This window comes from Bacillus rossius, chromosome 1 (assembly GCF_032445375.1).
Source record: "Bacillus rossius redtenbacheri isolate Brsri chromosome 1, Brsri_v3, whole genome shotgun sequence".
Lineage (NCBI taxonomy): Eukaryota > Metazoa > Arthropoda > Insecta > Phasmatodea > Bacillidae > Bacillus > Bacillus rossius.
Window position 1 is genome coordinate 258,398,107 of NC_086330.1, and position 14,488 is coordinate 258,412,594.

The 14,488-nt window shown below is 37.8% G+C and overlaps 1 protein-coding gene across 1 annotated transcript in view; it reads right to left on the minus strand.

Moving 5' to 3' along the window:
* LOC134527282 (uncharacterized) overlaps positions 1 to 9,570 on the minus strand; it is a 32,596-nt gene extending 23,026 nt beyond the window's left edge. The window contains exon 1 of the mRNA XM_063359824.1: positions 9,477 to 9,570. Coding sequence (XP_063215894.1) covers positions 9,477 to 9,570 — 94 coding nt within the window. The remainder of the gene's footprint in view (positions 1 to 9,476) is intronic.
* Between the last annotated feature and the right edge of the window lie 4,918 nt (positions 9,571 to 14,488).

A 14,488-nucleotide genomic window follows, 5' to 3' on the forward strand; every position in this document is an offset into this window, starting at 1 on the left:
ATAAACAGAAAAATTTTACATTTGTTTGTGAAAATAAGAACATTCATTCGCATTCGACATTTAAACCATAAAAAGAAAATTGAAGCCCTGAAAAAACATGCAGCGAAAAAAAACGCGAATGGTTAGCATCATCATCTGCTAAAGATTAGGAGTGATCAGCAATGCTTGAGGATGACATCGGTTGAAGCTTCGGATACGCCTATTTGCGAAAGGTAATGAAATGTCATGACATCGTCATCTTTCGTCGTCTGTAGCATGTTTAAAGTGATGCATTATTTTTTTTGTATTAAAACATAAAAGAGTGATGCATGTACTAAGTTAATTGTAATGATTTTTAGAGACTTTATAATTGTATAAATAATGTCACGGAAACACGGTTTGAGCCGTCTTTTTTATTCTTCATAAAATTATATTTATGTAAGTAATACAAATTTACATCGCGACATAATATGTATAAAATGCCACTTGGAAAAGTGTAAATTGCATTGTTGTATCAAATTTTTGCCATTAACTTTTGGAGTACTACTAGACCTACTCACATTTGAAACACTATGCTTATGGTATGCGTAGATTTGACAATAAAAATGTATGAGGGAACATTGTCTAATAATTTATATTAGCATTATATTAGCAGCTAGTATGCATGCAGAAATAAAACAGTTTACGATTTTTTTTTCTTTTACAGTGATAAGACATTGAGATATATTTAAGCTTATAAATACGTTTAAATTAACGAATTTTCATTTTTACAAGTAAAAAACTGCAAATTTACATTCAAAAATTGGACTAAAACATTTATCAACACAGAAGTAATTTCTCGATAAATATTATCTGCAAACTGTATGTAAAATACATGTGTTGGGAATCATTGGTTTTGCTACTGTATCTGCTTCTGAAAGTAAAATGTTTATGAAGTTTGGAGCAATAACTGAATCGCACTACAGCTCCGGCGATTACCGTCGCTGCGAGGCATTACTTCCACCCGACCAGCTGTCCCCCCAGTGACGTCGTACACTACCAACCAATGGCGCGCGAGCAACCGGAGCAGCCCCCTCTGGTTGGTCCCATAAGGGCCAGGCTTACGCTAGTCCCCCTCGCGGGATTTTGTGAACTAACACCGAATCAGTTCAGCCTGTTCCCCGACAGAGCGCACTGCTTTCGGAGCGCGATAAACCTCCGATTCCCCTTACGTTAGGCCACCAGCCACCTTCGTTATTTTGTTTTGGTCAGCAAGAGCTCCAGCCAATCAGAGACTAGTCCCCCCACTTCCTACACCTCCGGGCCTCTAGCCTAAGGGTACGCGCACAGTGAAGGCAGGTTTTCAGATTCCGATAACCAGCGCCGACCGGCGCCGACTCTCGGCTCAAGTGGGGGCGCACAGTGGAGGCAGATTACAAGCACGAACTGCGCAACCTCAGCAGTCATGGAGCTGAGTAGCGATGAGGCGGTGTGTATGCTTATTGCTACAGAAAATGTTAGGTTAAGATTAAAACCACAGAAACTTGATGTACATGAAATTAATCAGTTGAGAGCTATATATGGCGAATATCATCACCTATTTCCTCAATTGAAAGCAGACGACCAACGATTTCGTGAATATTTTAGAATGACGAAAGAAACTTTCTATAACATTTTCGACAAAATTGAAAATCGATTGATGAAGAGTTGGTGTAACTTCCATCAACAAAATATTCTCCCAGAAGAACGGTTTGTAATAACCTTGAGGTAAGATATGTACCAATTCCAGTCTCTTTTTGTAATGATAAGTGTTGCAACCGTTTTAAAGTAGATATAATGTAAACAAAATTAAAGTTCACAACTTACTATTTGGCACTTATACCGTTTCCCACAAACACTCCTCAATTACTTAGCTGATTTACCAACACATACGTATGAAACACATTTAAATTTTAAATAAATAAATTTAAAAATAGACTTTAACGCAATATAACAATAACATCATGACCACAGCGAAATAAATACAGCAAACTTTAAAGCCTTGGAATACAACAAATTCACTGGCATTACTTTGAAAACATTTTACAGAAATAAGGTAAGATGCCCGAAGTTCGTCCCCTGGCCTAATATCGTCCCCTATGGTTTCCGGACTAGTAAAAGCCGCATTCTAGTGGCAGTGGATGGAACTTGGAGAGAACAGCGCATTAGACATCTAGTAAGGCGCGCAAGCGGGTCGCTTTCTGCGCTGGGTAGTAATTTAAGTTTGTATTTTATAGCAAAGAGAAAAACCTGTTAATTGTACTTTGTTCAAGAACATTTTACATTGAAAGGTAAGTTATTTTTTTCTCTTCAACATAGCAATGCATCACTTATAACCTCTATTTTCATATTAATGTGCCATTTCGTTCTGTTCGTGTTTGTGTTGGGAAAGACAGACTGCCATTTTGAAAGACTCGACCTGTCCAATTTCCGTCCCCATGTACAGTGCCTAATTTCGTCCTGGGGACGAAATTCAGACCAGTGTTTCAAAGGCTGTTAAAAAATAAATCCTGTGCCATATATCACACAGACCTATGTTCCAGAATAAGTTTTATAAATAATTATGAATTATACATTATTTAATGGGCTTTTGAAGTAATATTAATTTCCAACATTTTTTTAAATGTTATTAAACAGTACAGAACTGCATTTGTTATATATAACAATATGAACTTCTCTACAAGCTATAAGGTTTTTACATACATAATTATAATTTTGTCTTCTTTATCTGTTAATAGACAGCAGAACTGTATTATTAAGGGGAAATTATATCTTATATTAACGGTTGTTTATTTTCTCTTCACTGTATGTCCTTACACAGCTTGAATTTCGATTTGTGGCCTATTTCATACATTTCAGATGGGGAAACGGAAAACATGGAATAAAGACTCTATGATCGCTGCAGTGAAAGCTGGGCTATAAAACAGCATCTAAGTTTTTTAATGTTCCAAGAGCGATTCTGAACGATTATGTCAAATCAGAGCTGTCTGTTGAGGAATGTGCAAAAAGAAAGTTGGAAGACACCCAGTGCTACCAGAAGCAATAGAAAAATTGTTAGTCCAATACTGCTTGGAGATGGAAAACTACTATGGATTGACGGTCAGTGATCTGAGGAGAATGGCTTATCAGTTAGCACTAAAGAATAATCTACCACATCCCTTTTCAAATGAGACAAAGAGCGCAGGGTTCAAATGGAAGAGACTTTTCTTTAAAAGGAACCCATGCCTTACAATAAGGCGACCTCAGAATTTATCAATCGCAAAAATCCAAGGTTTCAAAAAAGAAAATGTAGACACTTTCTTCTGCATTAAAAAAAAACGGAAAATATATATTTCGATGGAACAAGAATTTTTAATGTAGACGAGACAAGTATTTCCATCGTCCAGCACAAGGCAAGTATAATTATAACAGCAAAAGGAAAGAAGCAAGTGCATAAGCTTTCTTCAGCCGAACGAGGAGCGACAATAACTGCTGTGACATGCATGTCTGCTGCAGGGCAGTATGTTCCACCACTGCTTATATTCCCCCCAAAAAAACTGGCAAATTGAACTACTTGATGGAGCTCCTGCAGGGACGATTGGTGGGTGTAGTGAGTCTGGCTGGATCACTGCAGCCCTATTTTCTAAGTGGTTTGACCATTTCATTTCAATTGTTGGGCCATCGAAGGAGAAACCAGTGGTACTTGTTCTCAACGGGCATTTTACCCACACATGGAACATAGACGTAATTGATAAAGCTCGTGAAAATTATGTCTCAATCGTGTGTCTCCCTCCTCACTCGACAGATAAGTTGCAGCCACTCGATGTTGCATTCATGTTTCCCTTAAAGTCGTACTACGCCAAAGCCATTGAAAATTGGTTAGCCAATAACCCAAACAGGGTTGTGCGAAAGCTGCAGGTCGCGAAACTGTTTGCAGAGGGTTACCAACGTGCTGCAACCTTGCAAACCGCAGTAAATGGATTCAAGAAAACAGGAATCTTTCCGTTCAATCTAGAAATATTTACCGAGGGCCAGTTTCCAACCCTAAACCCAGAAGTCGTAACTGAAAATAGGACTTGCGAGATGTGCCAATAATCCAGCTATCTACCAATGTGGGACAGCAATTCTGGTGACAGGAACTCCACATAAGGGTAACGTACAAAATTCTCAGCAAAAGAAACGAAATGCAAGTAAGACATCACAACACAAGGAACCAAACAAATCGCGAAAGAGACTTGCTTTGGATCTTTCTTCATGTGATCCATCATCTCAACAGGGTAAGCTTACATCAAAATTTTCAGTTGAAGTAGTACAGGCATCTACATCCACTCTCAAAGAGAAGACTAAGAAAACAGCGAAAGCAGCTAAACGATCAAAGAAGAAACAAGTTGTCTCTGACTCTTCTAGTTGTGATAGTGATTGTGTTTCACTTGTTTCAACTTATGACGAAGACAGTGAGAACGATGTTAATTGTCCTTTTCGTTGCAAACCTTTATCTGCTGACCGTCATGGAGAGAAGTGGGTAAAATGTACAAAATGTTTTCAGTGGTGCCATGAACTTTGTACATCCCATTCTGAATATGCAAAATTCATTTGTAATCTTTGCCTGGACAGTTAAATGAAATTCTTTAATAATTTCTTGAAGTAAGTTAAAAATTGCACATTTTTATTAATTTTTACCACTTGTCTCGAATTTTCATGGATTTAGTTTTCTTTTTACAGATTTTAGTATTTTGAATATTCAGTTAAAATATTACTTTTCTATTTTATACAAATATACAATAACGTGTGTTGCTTTAATACATTTCTTAACAATGTTTGTACTTTCCTTCATTTTTAAATGTTAAGCTACGACATTTTGCAAATTATTTTAAAATAGATCATTTGTATTTCAATTTCAATGTTTTGTTTGCAAGTTATATTAATGGCACAAAATTTATAAATGCGTGTATTGTATCATTTATGTGTAAAAAAACATTTATAAGTGTTTTGATGATGACTTCCGAATGTATTTTAAGTTTTTACCATTTAAAAATAGGGGGACGAAATTAGGACCCCATTTTCGAAAATGGAAATTTTCTTTTTTTTCTTTTTTTGTTTATTTTTTATTACATTTTCACTTAAAATGCTTTTTGCTTACATATGTAATAGGCAGGTAACCAAGCTACCAGTTCATAATTTTTCTACAATTTTCCAGCCACGTTTTTGGATTTTATAACAAAAAAACAAATGGGGGACGATATATGGGCATCTTACCTTAATGTTCGAATAAAAAGTAAAGAGAAATTTACTTACCAATTGGGAACTGCATCTAATTACATATCATTAAATATTACAATATTATTGCCAAAGTAGTCATATGATATAAAATTGAGTGTCTGGTGCATAGATAACAATTTATATGTGTTAGGATAAGTCCTGAACATGGTAGCAGTCGGAAGTCAAGTACTCATTGTTGGGATACATGCCCACTGCAATGGGAACTGGAGGCGATACTGTGTGGTCTGTAGATATAGTAGAGGTGTAAGATGTTGTGCTTGTTGAGGGTGATGCAAATTGAAGCGAAATTTGACGAGAAGAACTTGAAGAGTAAGCGAACTCGTGAACCAGATCTTGAACTCTGCTCCCGAAGCGTAGTTTCTGATCATCAGGAATGTTTTTTTTTTTACGTAAGGTAAAAGGCTACGAAAAAACAAGTCATCATTTTTAATTTGACGATTTTGTATAGCATTACCAACATTTGAACTTTTTTTTTCTCCATTTCAATAATAGTTTCATTGTACTGAGAGTTTCCATGAATCCTCCTCCTCTTCTAATGTATTTGTGGACAGCTGTTTTCGCCACCAACGTCTTCATTTTGGCTTCGTTTCTGAGTCCCATCATCATCAGTGTCTTCATTTCGACTTATAGCCTCACTAACATCCTCAACATTTTCAGTTATGGCCTCATTTGTTTCAGCAGGTGAATACATCGCTTTTGAAGTAAAGTTACTTGTTGATGCTCGAGGCTTGACAATGTCCTTAAAAACATCAAGGATTTAAAATTAGGCCATTTCGGTTCATTCGATGCATCTCCATGATCACCTTAACGTGGTGGTGATCCCTTAAATACTTCTACTTCTTGCGAAGCACTTCGTCTGGAAAATAAAAAACAAAGAGTGTTTTATTAACATCACAATGTTGATATTAACAGGTTTTACAGATTAAATATTCTATTTTTTAGTAAATAGTTTGTTCTAACTATTTTTTTTAAAACATTATTAACTAAAGATTTCTGTAAAAACTATTCCAATATGTTGCAAATAACTTATATTCAAGAAACAATATTTGCCTAAGAATATTTCATAGTTAATATAATAGAAGTGTAAACATATTTTAAACATCAATACCATAATTAAACTTGTGTTTGTAACATAAAATTACTTTATATGTAAAATTTGCATTTTTAATGCTGATTTCTGTTAGTATTTACTGTTAGGCTATTAATATATACTTCAAAAGGTAACACGATAAATAGTTATGGAATTCTCTATGGTGTAGTGGAGCCCAAGTATGGTAGCCGTAACATTTCATTCATATTTTTAAAATGTTAAAAACATATTAAAAATATTTATAACATAATTCTTGCTGGCTGGGTTCTTATTTATTCAATAATGTATTATTTTTTTGTTTTTCAGATACCTCTCCACTGGAATGTCATTTCGTACTTTGGCGTTCAGCTTCTGGATGGGAAATAATACTGTCGGGCGGATCATCAAAGAAACTGTACTTATTCTTTGGGAAGAGCCTTTGCACATGCCAGTGCCAACTACTGAATCATTGAAACACAATGTTGTAGTCTTTGAAAAAGATTGGAATTTCCCTCATGTTGTTGGATGTTTAGACGGTAAACATATTCGTGTGATTTGTCCTAGTGATTCAGGGTCAATGTATTTAAACTATAAAAAGTTTTTCTCTGTTGTGCTCCAAGGACTTGTGGATGCTAACTATAAGTTCATTACTGTAGACGTAGGAGGTTTTGGAAAGCAAAGTGATGGGGGTACATTTGTGGCTTCAGACTTGTTTCGATTCATCACCGAAAACAAAGTTATTTTTCTACCTCATAGCAACGTGAAAGCTCCATACGTTATGTTAGCAGATGAGGCCTGTCCTTTGCTTCCATATATAATTAAGCCATACAAATGACAAACCACAACCATAGGAGGTGAAAACTTCAACAAGCGTTTGTCTAGAGCTCGAAAACCTATGGAATGCGATTTTGGAATTTTATATTCGAAATGGCGCATTCTCTCAAAATGCATAGAGACGAAGGTTGATGTTGCTGACAGTGTCGTGAAATGTGTTTGTGTATTGCACAACACTATAATAGTCAAATAAGGGGTTGAAAGGCACTTAACTGATCTAACTGTACATGGTGAATCTGTTATGTGGGAAAGACAAGGGAGATATACGAATGATGCTAAAACAGCAAGAGACGTTTTTTGTCTCTACATGCAAAAGTTTCCTTTAACATATGATTGAAAGGTAAATAGTGTCAAAAGCAGTGTTTAGTTATGAGAATAAAGAGTTGTGCGTGTTTATAGTCAATTGTGTAGTCTTAATACCACTTTTTCATTAACATAAATGTTTTATATTACATGAAAGGTTTTCAAAACATCATGGGCTCATGTTTCTTATTTTAATAAACATACATTAGGCCTACTACAGTTTTAATTGTTATTTATAACTGATCTCCTTACCTGGAACATCCATTTCCTTAGAAATGTCTTTCCAGCAACGATCCGTAACAACACGATTGGAATACATTTTCAGTCTCTTGTCCCAAACTTCAGGTTTAAGGAACACTTTGGATATTAGAGCTTCAGTATCCATCTTAATAAATCACAATTAAACACACGTATATAAACGGAACTTGTATGACCACTACAATTATGTCAACAAATACAGAGATCAGTCAGTTATCGTGCCGACCTCGCCGATGTCTGAACCCAGAATGTAAATTTCATTCCGGTAAAACGTCTGACTCAGACAAGCCGCAGATACACGCCGATGTCTGCCGGCACCGTGAGCACTCGTATCTAAACAAGGGTTAAATTTCTCGCGCCGCGCCGGTCGGCACTGGTTATCGGAATCTGAAAACCTGCCTGCACTGTGCGCGTACCCTCAGTTTTTAACTACATGCAGCCCGATACATTAACGGATTCATCCTTTTCTCCGGTGCTTATCGCCCGCGACTTTATTTCGTCAGCAGTCTCGCAGTGACTAAATTAAGGGATGTAACCCCTAAAGACAGGGAGTGATCCCAAGTTTTTTTTATTTTCTAGTCTGCTATTCGTTGTAGTTCGGATTACTAGGTAATCTCGTTAGCATGACTCGTGCGTGGCTACCGCTAGCATTCGTGCAGCTTCGAGAGAGTAAATTTCTACCAGAATGGTAAGTGGAAAATTCAACACCCTTTTGCCTATTGTTGGCTCTCTATTTAAATTTTGCCCTAACTTCTAGATTCTTGAATTTCTACTCTTGACCACTGGACCTCCCTTTCGTTTGGTTCCAGTGGGGTCCAAGAGATGGTGCAAGAGTACAGGATTTTCTCCAGCTCAAGCCCATCCCAGAAGTCGGGAATGGATTCTATTAGTCTCTCCCTCTTCTAGTCACCGCTAGTGAACTGTCAACGATCAGATATTGTTAAATCAAATTGTATATAGTCCCGCACTGGTTGGGCTAACAAACATTTCAACTTTAATGAGATTCTTTATGTTAGTTCTTTTTGAAAAAACTTAACTATGTCAAAGATGAAAATTAAATGTATATTCCAGGTAAATGTAATTATTCATTTGTAATCTATATGTTCTAACGGCCGAGGCCCCAATTAATTCTGATCAGTGTGATAATGTAATTTCCGAGGCTATCAAAAGAAAATGATGAAAATTATAATTAACAATAAAAAGAGTAAGCTTTAAGCTAACTTCTTTTTTATTTATTAGTTCAAATACGATCCATTTTCTACTTCCTATTGTGAGAAGTAATTTTCCTTTTTTAATGTTTCTCCCGTGTGTACCTCTGAGTATAAGGGAGATTGAGGCAATGGCGTACACTTAAGGAAAAAATAATACCACCTACTCACTTTTCGTTTGTTTTTCTTGAAACTGTTACCAATAATTTGTTTATCGTTCTTTTATTGATTAATATTATTTTCAAATTATTTTCTTAATAATTTTAGGTTTTAATGAAGGTTAAGTGGGACCATGTAAAGTATGGAATTTCCCCGAAGTTCGGGGCAATTCCGTACACATTTCGGGGCAATGACGTACATAATTTTATATAGTGAAACAAACTATATTTGACATTGACATCAATGAATTAAAACTAAAAAATTTCACTGCCTTTGACAAAAGTCACAATTAAAGTTCTCAGCTAAATCTGAGGCACTGCAAGCTGCATGTATCAAACCAGAACAAGAAACATATCTGAACCATAGCTCTCTGTCTTGTCCAAACTCGCCACAGATGAGGCAGATGTCATTAGATGATCCAACAGTCTTCTCTCTTGATACTGCTGTAGAAATAGCAAAGCTGAAGGGCTCGTCATCATCCATATCGTTGTCATCACAAAAGTTCAAATCATCATTTCCATTATCATCAGACGAACTGAAAGACATATTTCTACGGCATCCTTTTATATTAATCTTCCCAGGATCAACTTTTGGTACAGAAAGGCATTTGGTATTTGTTTTTTTAAATCTGCTTTGTCCTTTTGGTTTCCTGTCATCACATTTTCCTATCTTTTTAAAGTCTTTTTTTTTTTCTTGATTTTCTTTTTTTTATGATGTGACAAAGTCTAATAAATCGATGAACACTGGCTGCACGCACGAAAAATTGTCCCACTACGGATGTCCCACTACGGATGTGTCCTGTTTTTTTTTTAATTTTTCCTAGCCTAAATTATTCTAAGTGTGTAAGGGGAGGGTCCAGGTTAGGGGAGGACCTAAGTGTGTCTCAAGCAGAAGCCTATACACTCTACCATGCGGGTTTTTAACCATGCAGGACAAGGGCGCGTGCATCGTGTGCTATTGGGGTTTACTGGCCAGCCATGGCTGCAATTGGCGCCATGACTGACGCCCCATTGGTCGCCTAGCTTAAAAGCTAGCTAATGTGACCCAGGTAAAACCTGCATAGACACAGGGAAAATCCTTGGCCATGTCATGCGGGGATCAATTAACATGCATTATGCAAGCAGGTAACTACTGGACAAGAGGGAAGAAGGGTCCAGGTAAGAAGAGTTGGAGGGGCTGAAAAATCAACCATGCTGGAGTTGGGTGCTTGGGCCTTGCGGCCCGCATTTAAGTGTTGGGAACTCCTGGGTTCTTAATATCCAGGGGAGCATGCGCCCCCAGGGGCGGGCGACTTCACTTGTCAGCCCAGCCCAGCTGCCCAGGCAGCCACAGTTAAAACAGAAGTGGGCAGACGAGCCAGTAAACTGGCTCGAAATGCGGGTGCATGGAGCGAAAGGCAGCCTGACATTGCGCCACCTTCATCTTCCTTCTTCAGGTCAACAGCCAACCACCTTTCAAGCCAGGGTGGGGGTAAGTCGTTCAGGCGAATGAAGTATCTTGCGAGTCGGACCCTCTTGCCCCTCAAATTCCCGGGTCAGTTGAAGGTCACGCCGCCCAGGCTGCCACTGGCTCCAACAGGGCCCCAACTTCAAGGAACCGCCATCTCTTCTTTCAGAGTTCCGATGCTGTTCAGTTCCGATGCGCGCGCGGCAGTCCACAGCTCTGCAAGTTCCAGCCCGCAGTTCGTCTACACTTCGCATCCAGGGCACATCGAGCTCCCCTGCGGTGCCTTCGCCGACGGAATTGCTTTCTGCCACGCGCCGAGCTACATTCAGGGTACCTTTCACCCCGATAGCCGTGATAACGACTCCACAGGCCGGCCATTGGTCCGTGGACTGCTATTGGTTATTCACAGTCACCCCAGCGAGATTGCAACTCTCGAGCTGGGCTCCCGTATCCACCACCCGCGGGACGCGGTCGGTAACAGTTGGCACTGCTATGCCGCCTCCCGTACGCCCACAAATCCCCCACGCACTGCCAGCCTTTGGTTACCCAATAGGGCGCAGGGAACTCCCAGCCAACAGCCCGCGACCCGAGAGACGACCGCCGACGTGTCCTGTTTACGCATGCGTGGCATCTCTCTGGTATGTTGCGGACGGTACAGAGAACTCGGCCGGCACGTTGTTACGTACTGCTCAGGTTTCACCCCGCCATGCTGCAGGGATAGGCGGGTCGCGCCGGTTGGATCACGCCTGCGCATGTCACCACACACGGCTTGGGGCAGACGGCAACATAGCGGGGTTCGAGGTTATTGTTGTGCACCGCCCCACAGGAGTATATTCGCAAGGAAATGGCGTTCTTACAAGTACGTATAATTTTAATTACTAGTGTAAATCAGTATATTTAAACAGTGTTGTATGAGTATTGTTTTAGTTGTGTAACAAAATATTTATTGCTGGTATGATACTCTTCACGCTTTAGTTTGACATTGGTAATTATTTGTCATGAGTTATTATTTGATCAACTAAATCACACACCGTATTATAGTTATGAGCCCACGAGCGTGTAAATATTTCGATTCCAACAGAGAATAGGTATGCTAGTTAAAATAAATCAAACAAATATCGTGTGTGGAAGATTATAAGTTTCTAGCATCTGAAACGATTGTTTCCAATATGGCCTTGTGGCTGTACGGTTAGCATAGCTGAATTCAAATCTAAAGATTGTAGGTTCGAATCCTGGCAGCTGCGAATTTTTTTTTGTGGCTGTGCGGTTAGCAACACTGACTACCATCTGAAAGCAAGTTGGCGAACTGCCTTTTAATTTTGCTTTTCCGACCCTCCATCTTTCTTTCATTACTTCGGATCGTTTTTTTTTTTTTTTACTTCATTACTGTTCATTTATTACTTGCTGTGCTCTGAGTTTTTTATACTTTTTCCTGGAATTTATAATGATGATATTTATTGTACTTTTGTGTTGTTTTACTTTTATCATGTATTTATTTTTAAGCACGAAAGAGCTGAGTCAGCTGGAGCATGCTATTTTCTGTTGTGTTCTTTGTAACTGTGTATTTTATTGCTGAAATAAATGAATTTAAAACTAAAAAAAAAAAAAAAAAAACTGACTACCAATCGATAAATTGACGGATCAAATCCCGGTGGCTGAATTTTTTTTTTTGTTCTTGTATAAATTAATACGGCGCACACGACACTTCAAAAGTAATGAATACATTTGAATTAATGAATGCAAATAAAAGTAAATTTATTAATTAAATTGTAGATTTAATTTCACTCCTTCTTTGTATCCATATAAAATAGTGATAATTCAATAAAATGATTCAATTTTATTCATAAAAGTATGCAGAGGTATATTTTATCATACAAAAGATATCAAAATTTTAAAAAAAATTCTTCCTCAAAGAATATAATATTTTTAATGCCTAAATGGTTTGGTTGCAAAACCCTATTACTGCTCAGTCTCAGGCCGAATATGATATTTCATTTTCTTCTGGATCAATCATTTCATCAATATTTTGTTATAACGTTGTCACGTTAAACTATCGTCCTTAACCGACTTTAAAGACAACCAATTTTTTTTTTTTTTTTTAGATTAGCTAACTAAGGCGATTTTGTTAGGCGTAAGTGTAAATCCTGTAGTGTTGCTTTCTTGGATATGGTTTAGTTTTTTTTTAGGTTGTGGAACAGGAGAAAATTTTGAAAAAGGTACATGGTTAAACTTATCTGCTGCTTTATTTTTACTGGCACTATGCAAATAAGAACTGGTTGTAGACATGGTCTGGTGAAAAGAAGACAGCTGGGGTTCAACACTTGAGTTGTTTTATTGTACAGCTACTGCTTTAGTCACCTCTTGAGTGTTTTGTTCCTGTGCAGCCTCTTCATCGATGACCTTTACTAGTTCAGACTCTTTAGGTAACAGTGAAAATTCATCTACTGTGAACTTTTTTACATCTAGAGGGAAAATTCCTGCATTTTTGAAACCAGAAATACCCTTTTCCATGCTGGCAGTCCTAATGTAGGCTTTGTTGAACAGAGATGCAATGTCATAAGGTGTTATTTTTGCAAAGGGGTTGGCTTTCATGTAGGAATCACACGAGCAAATACTGTCTTTAAAATATTATAAAAAGTTAGGTCAAGTGGTTGTAGGCAGTGTTAAGTATGCGTAGGGATTGTGACAACCACAATGTGATTTTCTTTGCATTTGTTATAAGCAGCAAGAGTATTGTGGGTAGTGTGGTTGTCCATGATGAGCAATACATGACTCTCGTTTGCAGGTTTTGAATAGGAAATAAGATGATCCAACCACACCAGAAACCATTCTTCATTGATCCATCCATTTTTACTACACTGGTATACAGCATCTACTGGTCCATCTTTTTTCAACAGTGGACACAATCTCTGCCTGGAGAAAATAAACATAGGTGGTATGAAGGACCCAACAGCAATCATAGCACAGCAGATGGTGATATTTTTTCCTCGTTCCCAGCTAGTGGCTGAACTAACTTGTTTTTACCCCTTAGGACCAAGGATTTACCTCGGTTTCTGGACCGTTGAGATACCAGATTCATCTAGTTGTAGATATGTGATGGTACAAACAGTTCCATAACAGATTCAAGATTCTCATAAAACTGTTTTACTTCAATTTCATTAAAACCAGAAATTCTGCTTAGGCTTGTAATCTCTGGTTTCCTAATGCTAACTGTAGGATTTCTCTTAAGGAATACCTGTAGCCAATGCCAGCTAGCCAGCCATTTTGGTCTCTATATTAAACTTGTGTTTAATACTGTTCGCCTCAGCATATTCAAATACAAATCTTCTTAGCTCAACTGCAGAAAGTCCATAAAAGCCTTGGCTAAACACAGTTCCTTTTTATTTCTTCCTCCCATTCTTTGCTGAAAGTAGGTTTATTCCCTAGCTGTGCTGCACTTGAATTTTTAGTTTTTATTCTGTCCAAGATAGTCATTACAGGTATACTATACTGCCGGGCAGTTTCTCGAAGCTTCTTCCCATCTTTGGTAACAGCCTTAATTGCTGCCTTCATTGCTGTAGAGGTCCATTTGGCTTTTTACGTCAACTGTGGTCTATTTCTCACCATCTGAAAATAACATATGTTATAAGCCTTTGGGTTGGATTGCACCATGGGGCAATGCCGTACACTTTGTACGGCATTGTCAGGAGTCGTCTTAAATTCAATATGTAGTCATAACATAGGTAACCAAACATAAGAAAACAAGCATTACCAATACCTAATTTTAATGTTAAAAATACAACGTTTACGATGAAAGTGTTAAAATTATTGTATATATTATAGAATCTCACTTACCTCTTAAGTAGTTAACAGCAAAAGTTAGAAGGAAACCATCAAAAAACGAAAAAATATTGACAAAAAAACAGACGCCATTTATCGCTCAGCTTTCACTACACAAGGGTTAAGCACGACTTAC